This window comes from Microtus oregoni, unplaced genomic scaffold (genome assembly GCF_018167655.1).
Source record: "Microtus oregoni isolate MIOR12 unplaced genomic scaffold, Mior012 000006F_ref0000085, whole genome shotgun sequence".
Taxonomy (NCBI): Eukaryota; Metazoa; Chordata; class Mammalia; order Rodentia; family Cricetidae; genus Microtus; species Microtus oregoni.
In genome coordinates this window covers 30,027,708-30,044,410 of record NW_024543065.1, presented here as the reverse complement: position 1 = coordinate 30,044,410, position 16,703 = coordinate 30,027,708, and the positions used below count along the sequence as shown (strand labels likewise).

The 16,703-nt window shown below is 45.1% G+C and overlaps 1 protein-coding gene across 3 annotated transcripts in view; it reads right to left on the bottom strand.

Annotated features, from left to right (window-relative positions):
- Rtn4ip1 (reticulon 4 interacting protein 1) overlaps nt 1-16,703 on the bottom strand; it is a 41,913-nt gene that overhangs the window by 7,067 nt on the left and 18,143 nt on the right. For all 3 annotated transcript variants that reach the window (XM_041653730.1, XM_041653729.1, XM_041653731.1), the window contains exons 5-8: nt 15,891-15,939; nt 12,411-12,547; nt 7,024-7,207; nt 3,727-3,819 (exon numbers count right to left, since the gene is read on the bottom strand). In XM_041653730.1, the coding sequence (XP_041509664.1) occupies nt 3,727-3,819; nt 7,024-7,207; nt 12,411-12,547; nt 15,891-15,939 (463 nt within the window). The remainder of the gene's footprint in view (nt 1-3,726; nt 3,820-7,023; nt 7,208-12,410; nt 12,548-15,890; nt 15,940-16,703) is intronic.

The window sequence follows — 16,703 nt, the reverse complement described above, 5'->3', positions numbered from 1 at the left end:
CTCCTGGGAGCTCAGTCTAGAGATCAAGATTTAGGGAAAGACCCTGAATGTCTCAAAAAAACAAGGTGGAGAGGAAGACCCTCAACTTTGACCATTGGACACCACATGCACATATACATTCACGGGAGCATTTGTACCTGCACACATATGAACACAAACACATATACTACACACACATGCGCACGCATGCATGCGCTCACAGACACATAAATAAATAATAGAAAATTTTAACTGCTTTTAAAATACAAAAGCTATTCTTAGCTCAGGAATCATACAAAAATAGGCCTAAGATTGGATTTAGCTTACTGACTATATTGTGCCATCTCCTGGCTAATACAATTAAAAAATTGTATTGGCCTTAAAATTCAGATCCAAATTGTACATCGCTACAATAAATATGAATATGAAATACTACTATTATCAGAAAGCCTCATGGTGACAGCCAAGGAGAAAAGGACTCTGAGGTCCCCATATACTTATAAATGTCAGCGCCTTGGCTCCTTGTCATCTTGGGCCTGAGAATGGTGGACACATTAAAGGCAGAGGGCTCTAATGCCTGAAATGTCCACAGAAAGCCACCCAGCCAGGAAGCGAAGTGACAGTGTGAGGACAGTGCTGATAGGACTGCCTCCTTCTATTGCGGATCTGCAGCTTCCTTCTCCATGCTTCCTGGCGCACACAGGGCTGGCAGGGTTCTGTTAGTAACACTGAAGACAGATGCTTGTGTGTGCAGGGGTGGTCTGTGTAGGAATGCACACGTGCGTGCACGAGGAAGCCGGAGGTTGACATGGAGTGTCTCCCTTTCCTGCGCTACCCTATTTTGAGACAGTCTCTCTAACTGACAGAGCTCACTGATTGGTTAGACTGACTGACTGGCCAGCGAGCCCCTGGTGGCCTCCAGTCTCTGCTCCCCATGCTGAGGTCACAGGCATGTGCCACCGTTCCTGCCTTTTCCATGGCTGCTGCTGCTGTCGTGCATCAAGCACCCCACCCAATAAGCCACCTCCTCTGCCCCGACACCATTTTTAACCAGGAAAATTCAAGTTACAAGTGAGCAGAACCAGATTTTCTTCCCATTTTTAGACCATGTCAGTCCTGATGTGAAACAAACAAGAGGGAAGATGATGGGACCACAGAGAAACACTAAACACAGGCTAGATTTCCAAAAGTGGCTGCCTTACTACTTATTAAAATACTCTGGGCTCAGTAATTGCATTTCCATGAACTGAAATGGATGCACTCGCAGTTAGCACTTTAAACAAAGCTGGGCTTTCTACGGATACTTTATTTGTAAACCATCAGATAACCATTGGCACACCTGCGCAAAGGAACATTAATGCGGCTATTTACAAAACAAGGACTGGAGGACATCTTAATATCCTAATATGAAATAAATTTAAGAAGGGTGTCTAAAAACAAAAGGGAGGTGAGAAATGACTCAGGACTCACTTGTCTTTTCCTGTCTGGATAGAATGCCTCTGGGATTTTCAATAAACTAGTCATACTGGTTTGTGTAACAAGTAGAAGTTCAGGGACTGAGCGATGGCGTCAAAAGTGTTTTCTTGAAATAACCTCAACTTCCAGATTTTGAATCGTATTAATATATTTATCCAACTTAGAGCAGTTGGCTTAGTTGTTCTGTGCCTTTACAGACAGCAGCTACAGCTCCTCTCTCAGGCTCATGCTAACCAGACTCACTAACACGCCTCAGAGCTTTGAAGAACTGGATTGTCCTTGTCCAGCTGAGCAAGCCTTTTCTAATGGCACAGTCTGCAATGTCTGCTGTTACCCCTCACAGTTTCCCAGTAGACAGAGACAGTGATCACCTTCAGATCACGGCAGGGACATGACAAGAAGCCTGACCTCATTGTACCCACAGCCACCTATCGGCTTATGCAGGCCCAGAGCTCTTCCCTGTCAAAAACAACTTCCAAAGCTAACATCTGAGCAGTAGAAAGAGTCCTCCTTCAGGTATATCTCAAAGGCATCTTCTTCCTCCATGTCCCTTCTCAGCTGTTCTACTGGTTATTCGCCAAATTTAATGGGTGCATATATACAAATCCCCTCTCATCTCTGTTGGGTAAATAGACATTTCCAAGTAGAGACAAAGTCATAATATTTTGAATACAATGTGACAAGCATTTGGCGGTGTGAGCAGACATCAGGACAAATAACACCGTGTGTGTGTGCACTCCTGGAGGACAAACACAGTGACCATGGGGCCCCATGAAACACTCTCTTATTTAGTGATGGTTCCATTCTTTGTAGCATTAAAGGAAGCATACCTGTGGGATGTGGAAGAATCCTATAAATGTTAAATGTGAGCCTGTTTCTACTTGGGATGCACCAAGACACAGAAGTCCATAAAAAAGTTCACAAACTTAAAACCAAAAACAGTTCCTACTAATCTGGTCTATCACAAACCATATAGTTCCTTGACTACAACAGAATTGAACAAACCAACAAATGTTTAAAACCTTAAATGTTTAAAAAGCAACACTGAGAATTTAGGATAGAGGGGAAGTGGCGGGCGGGAGGGGGAGTAAGAGGGAGCAGGGAATGAAGGGAGGGGACACTGTAGTTGGAATGTCTTATATGAGAGAATTTACAAAAAGAAAGAAAGAAAAAAAAAACAATTACTGAAGGTGTAATCTGGGGAGCCTTTCACCCTTTCACCCTCCACGAGCCCTGAAAAGTATGTTAATATCCTCAAATGGAGAACTAAAACTCTCAGCAACGTTCATTTTCTGCAAAGTACCCTACTGGCCAGGCATTAGACATCAGAGAAAAGCAACTGGTTGTCTCTGCTCAAATTCCCATCAATCCTCGCCCATACCTGCACTCTTCTGAAGGCCTGAGGAACCACTTCTTACCTAGGTATTAGGGGATTAAGATCCAGCACTGTTCTCCCTGTTATCTGGAAAATGGCTCACCTCCTGGGCAGCTTCACCATCAGACTGAGGAGGCTCCAGGAGATTTCCTGAGAAATTTCAAGCACCTGCTCCCCTTTGTGCAGAGGGTTCCATTTCTCAAAGATTGTTACCAAATACCAGTCACCCAGCTCAGATCCCACTTCTGCTACTCACTAAACCCATACCTTTAGAACTATCATATAATGCCTCTCCCTAGCTTGTCCCTTGATCTATAAACAAAGGGGGTAGTGTAAGTGTTACAGCTCTGAAGAGAAAGGTATCCTGGCAGTCAGGAGCCAAGGAATACCACAAAGTCATACTGCACAACAAACCTCACACAAGAAATGCATTGGAAGTCACAAGAGGGTGGCTGCCTCTACTCTCAAGAGAAGTAGCAGAGAGCTGAGCAGGAGGCAGGGTTTCTTTGGAGTGGGGGGAGCTTTCCAGGGTAGCCTGTGACTGGTGGGATTCTGTGGCCTGATCTTGGGTGTTTTTTTCTGTAGGGCAGAGCTTGGCTGCCTTCATCACCAGAGGCAGAGACTAGTCCTTGGTGGTGGTGGTGGGGGGGGGGGGGGGCGGGCTGGCCACTTGTACGCCTTGAAGGGCTTACAGGTAGACTAAACAGGCTAAGTTATTGTGCAGACTGAGCAGTCTTACCATGACTGGCATGGCAATAGAAAAAAACCACAGCACCCTCCTCATACCCCATCCCCTCTTCCCGGAGTGTTCCCAGGGATGAGGCCTGGTGGACAGTCTACAAGAAAAGTGTCAACAAGACAGAGTTACCAGGAAAAGGGTTTCTGGGCGGACCTACCTTTCCCGCGTCCACCAGTTCTGCAATTTCATCTAGATATGGACCACTGGCCATGAAGAAGGCCCAGCGGTAATGAACTCCTTGCCAGAAATGCTGAAAGGAAGAAAATAATTATGGTGAGGGTATAGAAAAGGAGATCTGACTAACTGCAGCTAACCAAAGACATTTTCTGCAGGACCAAGACAAATGAACCCGTTTCCCATATCACGTTGACACATGATTGTATACTCAGAACCTTAGCATAAGCAAATGAACAAGACCTGCCCATGTCAACTCAGGGTCTCCATGTATGGCTGACACAGAAAAGCTTTCCTTAAATGACAGTCTGAATGTCTCATGTGCTGAACTGCTTACCTATGAGGAATCAGGAAGTCAAGAGGCACCAAAACTACATTTAAAACTGTTTTAGGAATGAGAGTCACTAAAACATGCTCTTAGAGAAGATTCAACTGTATTTTTTTTTTCTTTTTGATTCTGTCAGGAATAAGAAGCTTCAGGGAAAGGGTATGAAGTTGCTTTTATATTGGCTGGGTCTAATCAGGCGGCCCAGCTACCACTGTAGTTACTGTGACTGTCACACTATCCAGGCTTTGTAGAACAGAACCTCTCAACTTGATAGATGAGCAAAAATCTTACATGGAAAGGGTTCCTCCACTCAACTTCTGTACCACTTATAACAGGATCTCACCATGCAGCCCCGGCTGCACTCAACAGTGGCAACTTTCTGCAGGAAGTGAGTGGGATATTATCAAAACAGCAGTAAGCCAAGCTCCAAGACTTCTCAAGCTGGCTTGAGTCCTCAGAGATGGGTAAGGGCACTTAGTTCCATGCTTCTGTCTTGCCTGCTCCTACACACAACTGCAAAGTGAGGGCAGAATGTTCACTGAGGCCAGTCTTGGCTTGACAATCCCTGAGCCCAGGCTCTGTCATATGACCTGCAAGGCTGGGAGTCTATCTGATCACAACTGTTCTAGAGCAAAGCTTCCTAAACTGTGGGTCATGACCACATATGGAGTTATACAACTGAATGCATAAGTCATGAAAACTCTAACAGTAAAAGGCTCTGTACCGCGTATGTGGCTAGACACTGATGCACTGATTTTCGCAGCACAGGGTTCACCCAGTAAATGATAAGCACAGCAGACCTGTTCAACTGATTCTCCTACAGTCTGCTAAGGCTTGCGGGACCACAGTGAAAACATTCTGGTAACTGTCTGGGGCATTAAAAGGGGAAATAAAACGGTTACAACTGCCACATCTAAGTCCCTCACAACACATTCCTCTGTGAAGCCAACCACTTGATTCCTAACAGTGCACAAAGAACAGTCCAGATTCCTTCCTCTGCCAACAGCTACCATGTAGTTTTCCTTAAGCGGTTGTTTCTGGACACTGGCAGAAGGAGAGTGCACTCTGCTCAGCTCCGCACCACACACTTCAGGCAAGCTAATGTGCTGTGCTTCCTCACAGCTCTTCGCCTTCAACAAGGCGAGTCCTTGCTTCTAAGAAACCCAAGTCTTAATCTCCTAATGGTGCCCAAGTTCATTTCGAGCATAAAGAAGCATCTAGAGGAGGGTGGAGATGGTTCAGGGGTTAAGAGCACTTGCTGTTCTTGCAGAAGACCTGGGTTTGGTTCCCAGCACCTACACGGCAACTTACTACTGTCCTTGACTCCAATTCCAAGGGATCTGGCACTCTCTTGTGGCCTCTGATGGCACTAGGTACACACGCAGTACACTTCCACAGATGCAACCAATACATGCATACACATAAGTTAAAAATAATAAATTTTCTTTAAAAAGCAGTTAAAGGCTGAACACAGTGACACACACCTATAATCCAAGCACTTGGGAGGTAGAGGCAGGAGGAACACAAGTTTCAGGTAAACCTGACCTACATAATGAAACCCCATCTAAAAACAAAACAAAAAAACCTCTCAAGAGCCAGGGTGTGACTCAGCGGCACTTCTTGCTCCATATGTGTGAGGCCAAGTTCAATCCCTAGTTCTTCATTAAAAATCACGCATAAGGGGGCTGGAGAGATGGCTCAGAGGTTAAGAGCATTGCCTGCTCTTCCAAAGGTCCTGAGTTCAATTCCCAGCAACCACATGGTGACTCACAACCATCTGTAATGAGGTCCGGTGTCCTCTTCTACCTTCAGGCATACACACAGAATATTGTATACATAATAAATAAATATAAAAATAAATAAATAAATAAAAATCACGCATAAAAAAGAAGAGAAATTGATGGAAGGAAGGAAGAGGGAATGGGAAAGAAAGCTAAAGATAGTTAGCACACTGAACATGGTGATAGCTGCCTAGGTCCACCCAGGTGGACCTTGAGGACCTGTCTACTTCCTTTTCCTTGAAAATGAAGTAGTTTAAAAAACAACATTTATCTTTATTTTCTTCTATCATGTATACCATTTCACTCCAATTCAATACTCTAGAACTGCCCCAATTTATAACCTGAAATTACTACATCAGCCTCTGTCCCCACTGTGGTGACAAGAGGTGACGGCATTAAGTAGAGGGCAGACACTTTAAGTCCTTCCTCAGTCCTGTAACTGAGGCTATAAGCACTAATTCCCAAGGCCCACCAGTTTCCGGGGGCATTCAGCTTGGGCACTGGAGCACTGTACAGTCCCAGAAGCCGTGGCCTATCAACACAGTCAACCTGACTAATCTGAAGTCCCCAAAACTCCCATCATGTCACCAACCTTTACAGTTCACTGGGGGTGTGAAATGACGGGACAGCAAAGGCATGACGGTTCCATCAGTATCCATAGCCTCTAGGTTTCTGAACCCCACAGACCTCTAGAGGTGCGAATATCTACTGCTACATGACTGCAACAACAGGAAACTGCCCTAGTCAAGTCTCTACCTTACGTACAGGGACTGTGTTTTAAGACTGGTGAGAAAGAAAACCATCAGGTAGAGGTAGGAAGGAAGCGGGAAGGTGTATCAGATGAATCCAGAGAAGCAGTAACAGCTCATCACAAGGAGTTAACAAGAGTCTTGATGCCCTAGGCCTTGTGCCACACTCTTCATGTGGATTATCTTAGTTAATCCTTACAACAGTGCAGTAAATACAGATTAGCAGCCTTACCTTATGGGCAGGCAAAACAGTAAGGAACGTGCACAGGGTCACACAGCTACTAGACAGAATTTGAACCCTGCTGTGTGAATCTAGAGACCATGCAGGCAGCTGCTGTGGTAAGAGGAGGAGGTGGCCAGGTGGCAAACCCAGTGGTACGAGGCACTTGCTCACTCGCACCAGCCAAGGTTTGCCTTCCTACCTTCAAGGTCTTGGTACCCATGGTGACTCCTGTCTGCAACATGCCATCAGCAATGCCCAGTTGGTCCATGTTCAGGAGAAAAGGAGTCACCAGCGTCACATAGGTGGCTCCTGACCACTTCTTGAGAAAATTTAGAGCCCATGTTTCAGTAGATCCGCCAACATTATCAAGGATAAAGTCAAACCTGGAGGGGAAGAATCAAATAAAAATAGTCTGCCAGTCTCTACCTGGACACAGATCTTTCACTTGGTTGTCAAGGTGTATTCAATGACAGCGCATGCACCACGTGGCACTGTGTCATCCCAAGGGGTGGCTGAGAGGGGAGAAGGCACAGCCACTCCCTTCCACTTATACCTTTTGTCCCCAAAGCTAAAATGCAACTAATTTCTTATTACTAGTTTTCTTATATCTTATACCTTAAGAAAGATGTAAGCAAGTGGTTCTGAATTGGGGTGATTTGAGTTAAAATGAAGAGAACAGATTCTCACACCAAAAAAGTATACAGCTAAATCTATAAGTCACTGGTAGACTTCAGGCTGTCCAGGTCGAGGAACCCGACATCAACCATAGACAACTACAAATCTGTCCTTTCAGTAGCATCGATGGCTTCTCAGTACCCATGACTACTCAAAAGGAAGATATACAGAGTGTCTGTAAGGCTGACTTGCCTTTATCCCCTCTACAATCAGAAATGCATCCTCTTTACCTTCCGGAATTTCTTTTTGTGTGTTTTATGTATAACATCAGGATAATGCATGAAAAAAAAACAACACCCTCCTCTTAGCCTCCACTGCTACCCTGACCTGCCCCTGCCCCCAAACTGTCTAACAGAATCCACAGAACTGACAGATATTCAGATCTCTAATCTAACATAATAATGCTATAATCACTATACTGCACCCAAAGGGATAAAAACTCACAAAAGCTTTTCATTACTTTTAAAAACAATATTCTTTTAGAAAATGCATGTGTATAAATTAAGTAAATCAACTGGTAAATTCTTCCTGGGTTAAGTTTCCCTCTTCCAAATTCATCTGGAGGAAGTCAAAGCTTTTAAGATAGTTTTGGCCAGCTTCAAGGATACAGAGTCTTTTATGGGATTAAGCTAAAGAGAGAAAAAAGTAAACGCTACAAAAGGCAGGAGAGTGACCTTCCTAAAGGATCACACTTCTCATTAGTAAAGTTTCTACTGTATTCCCAAAGCATTACTAACAAATATGAGGCTATTTAATTTGTGGAAAACTTAAAACTGCTATTACTTACTGGGCACCATGTGAGAAAAATCTGGGACAACCCGTAGGCTGAATTATTCCAGGAACGATTAGTGACCTTGAGCTAACACCCAAAAGCCCTTGCCTCTGCCTTCTCAACCATGATGTGATAGCACTAAAAAGAATTTAACTCTCTCGTGCTGAAATCTCTATAACATCAAGAAAACTGCAACTTGGAATAAGTCACAAATTTTCTATAGGCAAATTCAGAGTTCAACCTTTGGGCAGAGGTTATAATTACAATGATCAACTTCAACTAAACTGTTGTGGTTTGAATGAGAATGGCCCCCAAATACTTGTATATTTGAATGACTGGTTCGTAGTTGGTGGAACCTGTTTGGGGTGTGGCCTTGTTAGAGGACATGTATCACTGGGATCAGCTTTGAGGTTTAAAAAGCCCATGTCATTCTCAGTTAGTGGACACAATCAATCCCTCTCTCTCTCTCTCTCTCTCTCTCTCTCTCTCTCTCTCTCTCTGTGTGTGTGTGTGTGTGTGTGTGTGTGTGTGTGTGTGTGTGCGTGCTGTTGTTGTGTTGTCTCAACATGCAAGCCCTCAGCTACTGCTCCAGTGCCATACCTACCTGCCTGCTGCCATGTTTCCACCATGATGGTTAGGAGCTCACCCTCTAAAACTGTAAGCAAGCCCTCAGTGAAATGCTTTCTTTTAAAAGTTGCCTTGGTCATGGTGTCTCTTTACAGCAATAGAAAAGCAAGACACTATTGAAGGAAGAGGAAGAGAGGAGAAAGGGAGGGCGGAAAAGAAGGAAAGCCCCCTACTGGAAGAGTACAATCAAGAAGGCAAGAGCACTTGCCAAAGAAGCTGAGGGACTGTCACATTGCTATGAGAGGACAGACTAAATGTCTTTCAGTCTTCCAGCTGTCAGGTTCTCCTTTGTAAACAACTTACAGACATGTATACTACTAAAGGGTCAGTAGAGGAGAATGGGTTGGCAATGACCTTTGTGTAAGCCCAGAAAGTGGCCAGGTCCTGCCCCCAAGGACCTCCAACCACCAGGCTTTGCCCACAGAACACTACCAGCTATAATGGCCAGACCCAGCCCCTCCAGATGCAGGTGGCTAAGCTACACCATACAAAGTAAAAAGCCCAACCTTAGAACTTGAAATCCCACCAATCCCCACTCTGGAAAGCTCCACCACTACCCCAAGAAACCCTACATAAAGCCTATCTTCTTCTCTCTGCTTCTGCTCCCTATAAATCTCTTATGTGCAGTTTGCTGTGTGGTGTGTTTGTGGTACTCTTTGGCTCTTGACTGCCAGGGTAACTTTCCCCTCAGAGCTGTAACACTTCAGGGAGGAGGGAGCCTCAATTGAGAAAATGCCTCCATAAGATCCAACTGTAAGGCATTTTCTTAATTAGTGATTGATGTGAAGGCCCACTGTTGGTTGGGGTCACCCCTGGACTGGTGGTCCTGGGTTCTATTAAAAAAAAAAAAAGGACAAGCCATGAAGACAACAAGCCAGCAGCAGCAGCCCTTTAAGGCCTCTGCATCAGCTCCTGCCTCTGCATCAGCTCCTGCCTCCAGGCTCCTGCCTCCAGGCTCCTGCCGTTAGAGTTCTTGTCCAGACTTAATTCCATGATGAACAGTGATGCGGAAGTAGAAGCCAAATAAACCCTTTCCTCCCCAAGTTGCTTTTGATCATGGTGTGTCATCACAATAAGTTACCCCAACTAAGACAGAAATTAGTACCAGGGGTGTTGCTGTGACAGACCTCACCATGTTGTTCTGGAGAGGGTTTTGGAAGGACTTTGGACTTTGGGTGAGAAAAGCCATTGAGCGTTGAGAGCCTGGTAAGCTGTTCTGTGCCAGCTTGGAAGAAAATTTTGAGAGCAGTGCAGACCATGGGGGCCTGGCTTGTGGAGTTCTAAAGAGAAGTTTGAGAGTCCCTTAAAGACTCTCTATCAAATCCATTTGTTTTAAATTGAGAACCCATGGTTCTGGTTAGCTGAAGAATGAGTTGTGATTAACAAGAGACCAAAAACACTAAAGTAAAACCTTTCTATTACTGGGACAATGGATGCTTGTCAGCTGGAGCTAGGAAGTTAGCAGTGATTAAGAAGAGACCAGTGTCACTGAGATGAGTTCTTCTGGGAAGTGTTTCCTGAGAGTCATTGCACAGAAGCTGTGTTCCAGAGGTGGCCAAGCTTGTATCTCACATTGACAGCTGAACTTGGGAATGTGTAAGAGTCACCCAGGTGGTACCGGTTTGGAAAGTATGACGGGGTCATGGAGAGTAGCCGATGCTTAGCACATTGAGAGGCCAGGAGAGACCACTGGTGAAGATGCAGCCTCAGGGACAGCTGAAGGCCCAGGACTGAAGGCATCATGCAGAGAAGCTGAGGCTTGGCACCATGAAGAGAGCTCAGGAGAAGCTAATGGAGACCCCAGCATTTTAGAGATGCCAGCACCATGTGATGACCACCGAGAACAGCGGCAGTGGGGAGTGGAGCCTGCCCCAGCTAGAAGACAAGGGTGTGTGCTGCAGAGGGTGAAGCCAGGGAAGTGACCTCAGCCCCTTGAAGGAGTCCAGAAGACTGTGAGTAAGTTCCAGATATCGGACATTGTGTTATTTATACTGTTGGAGTTTGGTTTTGCTTTGTTTAGATTGTTAATGTGCCATGATTCTTCCCTCTTGAAGTAAGAAAGTATACTTTGTTTATGTTTGATTTGAGATTTTTAAACTTGAGAGATTTTGGACTTTTAACAGATTTTAGATTTTAAAAAGATTAAATGTTTTTAAAGAGACAACTTTTGAAGTATTTGAATTTGGAAGGCTCTGGGGCTTTTTAATAAAGTTTGTAAAACATTTTATAATACCTTTATTAACATGTGATCTTCAGTACAAATAAAAAAGGAAAGGTTGTGCATTAACAGTACTGTGTTTATCAAGCTGACAAGGGTCAGTTGTGCTGGCTAGTTTTATGTTAACTTGACCCAAGTTAGAGTAATCAGAGAGCAGAAAGGCATAACTGAGGAAATGCCTCCACAAGATCTGACTGCAGGCAAACCAGTAGGCACTTTCTTAAGAGGTGATTGATGGGGGAGGGCAGCTCACTGTGACTGGTGCCACCCCTGGGCTGGTGGTTCTGGCTTTTCTAAGAAAGCAGGCTGAGCAAGCCATGAGGATTAAGCCAGTAAATCGCACCCCTTCATGGCCTCTGTGTCTCCAGTTCCTGCCCTGTTTGAGATCCTGTTCTGACTTCCTCTGACGAAGAACAGTGACATGGTAGCTTAAGCCAAATACATCCTTTGCTCCCCAAGTTGCTTCAGACATGGAGTTTCATCACAGCATAGAGTCCTGACTGGACAAGCACTAGGCACTAATCCATAAGTGGAACGTAGGCTCTGTAAAGGAGGAATGTGTCTGGTTCACCAGCATCTGGTGTCTACAAACGTCCTGATGAGAGTGAAGCGCCCTGAAGGACAGAATACACAGACTCTGGCTGGCTGCTCCTGGGAGCACTGCAGAGAAGAGGACCTTGTGTTTTCATCCTTCAATATTACACATCTAGTCAGTGTGGCCAAGAAAAACTGGCTTCTGAAAATGGATTTTAAAAAAGAAAGAAAAACCTTTGAAATTGTGGGCAAATACTTGTGAGCTGCACTTTCAGCTTCAGTTCTGCCTTAGCTAATGGAGATCAAATTAACAGGCCACAGGCAAGAGCAACAGGGCCTGAGAGAACCCCCAGTCAGTCTTATCTGGTATCTTAGGCCAAACCACAGGCTGGCTTTCAGGCATTCTGCATACCCTGATCCCTGCCAGCAGTGTTTTCTTATGCCCTTAATGGAGCCAAAACATTGAAATGTGTTTAGGAGTAATCATGTGGTTTTGTGCCCTCCTCTCTATTCTTCCTGGGATGATGCCACAGAAGGAATCACATCCTAATCTTGTAGCCTTAAAATCATCAGACCATGTATAAAAATAACTTCCAAAGTACATACCATTTGGAAATGGATCCAAATGACAAGGAATGCTTTTAGAGTCTTTCAGAAGATTCCAGCCTGACTGTGAAGCCACCACACCGGTGACCTCAGACCTGCACACTCAACTGTACCTGTGCCGTCCTCCCAACAGCAGCTTTGCTCTACTACTTACAGTTTTAAAGATTTCAACTGCTCTTCCACGCTTCCCAGTGTGTAATCAACGACCTCGTCTGCTCCGAGCCTCCTTACAAGTTCACTGGCATCTTGAGAACAAACTGCTGTCACATGAGCACCCCATGCTTTCATTATCTGCCACAGGAGAGAGGTACGAGGGGAAAGTAAAAAAAAAAAAAAAAAAAGTACATTTTTTTTAATAGAAAACGTTGGCACCAGGTGTACACATATCATAGTAATCTCTAGAACTTCTACATCCTCGGTCAGCAAGAACTGCAAAAGGCCACCTATCAGACCCGGTTACAACGGTCAGGAAAATCCCACCAGCTCTCATCTTCCATAGGCAAAGCCACATTTCTGTCTTGAGTGTATGCAGTGCCCCACCAGGATCAGAAAAACCAGGAGAGCCACAGCCTCAAGTGTAGGAGCTTCAATGACAGAGGGCAAATGGCAGAGAAAACAGAGAAACAAACATCACACACCCTCAGGACGGGAACATAGGACAAAGCACCCAGAACAAAACAATGCAGCACCTCCTCATTTGCATCTCCAGAATGTCTTCAATCAGTGCTTCAGAGTTACTTAGACCATGGGCAGATCGGCAAAGTGCCTGCTGGGGAAGCACTAGGACCTAGGTTCAGATCCCAGCAGTGTGTAAAGGTCAGGCATGGCAGTACATGCCTACAGTCCCAGCACCGGGGAGGCAGAGACAGCAGGGTCCCTGGAGCCAAATCAGTGAGCACAGCTTCAAGTGATGGAGAGAATAGAAGAAGCAGTGTCACTCTCTGGGCTCCACATGCACACACACAAAAGCACATCTAGAAACATGTATAGTGGTCAGCTATCAGATGAAAGGTTACTAGGGAAATATGAACATTTTAGTTTTAGAACATGAATTGGTTCCTCTCCTTTGGAGTACGAAGGCCCAGATAAATGGTCTCTTGTCTTTAAAACCCAAGTACAGACTTAATACAAGAGGGCATAATTCTAATGTCACTCACGTTTATGTATCTGAAATCACCCTCCAAACCCAATATACTTTTCTATACTGTCAATTTCATAAAGTTAACAGGGACTATTGCCAGTCTAGCATCAGGCAAGACACTTCAGATTTATCAGAAATTTGGTATGAATGTCAATATACAATCCTAGCCCTTTGGGATACAGAGCCAAGGATCAGAAACTCAAGGTCATTCTCAACCATAGAGAGTGTTTAAGGTCAGCCTATGATGTACCGGACTCTATCTCAAAACAAAAACATAAGTATTTCCCAAGGATTCATATAACCTGAAAATCTGAGAAAACTGAACCACTGAGAAAGGGTAACATATATAGTTTATTATGTTTGTGGGCCATAGACAGGGACTCTGGCGTAAAGGAATATATTGCTTTTAACAGCAAGTCCTGAGTTAAAGTCCCAGGGTGAAGTCTAAGATGACCATCTTGTCCCCAAAATATATGCATAGCATTGTGGAGGAAAGGAAATAACGTGCTAGAGACCTGCATCTATTCCATGCTTTTCCTTAAAGATTTCTATTCATTTTATGCATATTGAACCCCAAAGCTAGAGTAGCAGACAGTTGTGAGCTGCCATAAGGGTGCAAGGAACCAAACCCCAGTCTCTGAAGAGAAACCAGTGCTCCTAGTCACTGAGCCAGCCCTCCAGCTGCTGACCACTGAGCCACTCCTCCAGCTCCTGACCACTGAGCCAGCCCCTCCCGCTCCTGACCACTGAGCCATCCCTCCCGCTCCTGACCACTGAGCCATCCCTCCAGCTCCTGACCACTGAGCCAGCCCCTCCCGCTGCTGACCACTGAGCCAGCCCTCCAGCTCCTGACCACTGAGCCAGCCCTCCAGCTGCTGACCACTGAGCCAGCCCCTCCCGCTGCTGACCACTGAGCCATCCCTCCCGCTGCTGACCACTGAGCCAGCCCTCCAGCTCCTGACCACTGAGCCAGCCCTCCAGCTGCTGACCACTGAGCCGTCCCCCCAGCTCCTGGCCACTGAGCCAGCCCTCCAGCTCCTGACCACTGAGCCAGCCCTCCAGCCCTATGTTTTATTTAAACAGCATTAAGTCCTCAGCACTTCCCCGCTGTGATGAACTGTGGACCAAAACACTTCCTGTCCTCTCAAAGTATTCTTTTCACATATTTTGCCACAGCTACAAGAAAAGTAACCAAGACACATGGGTTGCTTTTTTTTAATCTCCTTGATGGTGCTCATTGATGTATCAAGATTTTTTTAACTTGATAAAGCTCAACTTACTTGCTTTGCTTATGCTTTTAGTGTCACATCTAAGGATCTGCTGCCAAATCTCAGGAGATGAATATTTATAGCTGGTCTCTTCTAAGAGTTTTATGGTTGGTGCTCTTACATTGAACTCTCTGATCCACCTTGAATTATTTCTGTGTATCATGTAAGGTAAAGATCCAGTTCCCTTCTTTTTAGGTGAGCATCCAGTTGTCTCATCGTCTGTTGAAAGGACATTTTCCCCTCACTTAACCATCCTGCCATCCTTGTTAAAAATGAATGATGGGGCCGGAGCAATGGTTCAGCTAAGAGCACTGGCTGCTCTCCCACAGGACCCTACATCAGTTACCAGTTCATAACGCCTATAACTCTAACTTCAGGAGATCCGACACCCTCTTCTGACCTCTCTGGGTATCTGCACACACGTGGCATATACCTGCACAAATACTCACAGACATATAAAAAACAAAACTGACCACGCATGGATAGGTTTCTCTCTGGATAGTTAATTTTTTCCATTGTAGTCTTGTTGTGCTTTCTCCCTCCCTCCCTCCTTCTTTTGGAAATGCTGTTTACTGCTAAACCGCAAACTTTTATCTACATCCACCATCATGGTCTTCCTCCCAGAGGGTTTGGCTCCACAAACTCAACTTTTCCATGCTAAACAAATGGAAAGGGTTAATGTTTCCTTTTTATATTAGAACCATGTTCATTTGGGTCACTGAAATTAAAAGGTCTTTATTAGATGCCCTACTTTTCTGTTACTTTGTTAAAACACTGACCAAAACCAATTTGGGGATTAAAGTACTTCAGCTTACAGACTATGTCCAAGGAAGTCAGGGCAGGAACTCAAGACAGGAGCTGATGCAGAGGCCATGGAGGGGAGCTGCTCAAGGGCTTGTTCTCCGTGGCTTGCTCAGCCTGCTTTCCTATACAACCCAGGACCACCTTCCCAGGGATGGCATTGCCACAGTGGGATGGGCCCTCCCACATCAAACATTGATCAAGAAGATGCCCCACAGACATGCTTACAAGTAAGGCAATTTGATGGAGGCGATTCCTAAATCGAAGCTTTTTTTCTCAGGTAACTATAGCTGGTTTCATTCAAGCTGACAAAATTAACCATACACTGGACCCAATTTTGAATGAAAACTAATTTATAATATACAAATTATAAATTCATAGAAACTAAAATCTTCCTGGTCAAAAGATTAAAAAAGTCTTTTACCTGTATCGCAAAAGTACCAACTCCACCTGATGCACCCAAGATTAAAGCGCTGCAATAGAAAAGGAAAGAGAACCTGTGAGAATCTTGGGCAGACATACCTGATGAGAACTTTTACAGAGGAACTGCCCAGTGACAAACAATCCCCAAGGCAAATAGTTATTCACCATCCCAAGACTGAATCACACAGATTTCAGCAAGAAGCTGCAAATACTTAAAATGAGACATTTTCCAAACCGTTCACTGAAAACACAAAGCATTAGCACACTAACAGTTCATCTAGCTGGTCGTCTGGGTGGTGCTTTCTAACTCTGCTGTTTCTCCTGCTAAAGTCACTACCCTTCCCCTGGAAGGAGGGAACTTGAGGTGTTCGGTAATGCAGCTCGCAGAAAGTCACATTCCTGACCGCATTCCCGCTAAGGTGTAAGAAGCAATTGTGTTCAGGCATGTCCTGCTAAACTGTCACAGAAGGGACTCGCATCCGCAGTGTGACTTCCTGTGGAAGCGGACACCTGTGTCCTGCCAGCACAAGCACCCAAACCCGGGCTCTTACCACACCTACTCAGGGTCCTCCTGCCACTTGGGACAGGGACCAGGCCTAGAGAGTGGAGTAGAGGGGAAGAAAGGGTGCAAGAGAGCCTGAGCCTCTAAACACAATACAAGGCCAAGTGTGCACAGGAACAGACCGACCATCCATTCCCTAAGAAGTCTGTGATCTGAAAGAGAATCAGTGGTCAAAACGCATCAGGCAGGCAAGGCGTGTCAGTGAGTAAAGCTGCTTGGTGGGAAAACCTGACCACCGGAGTTCAATCAACT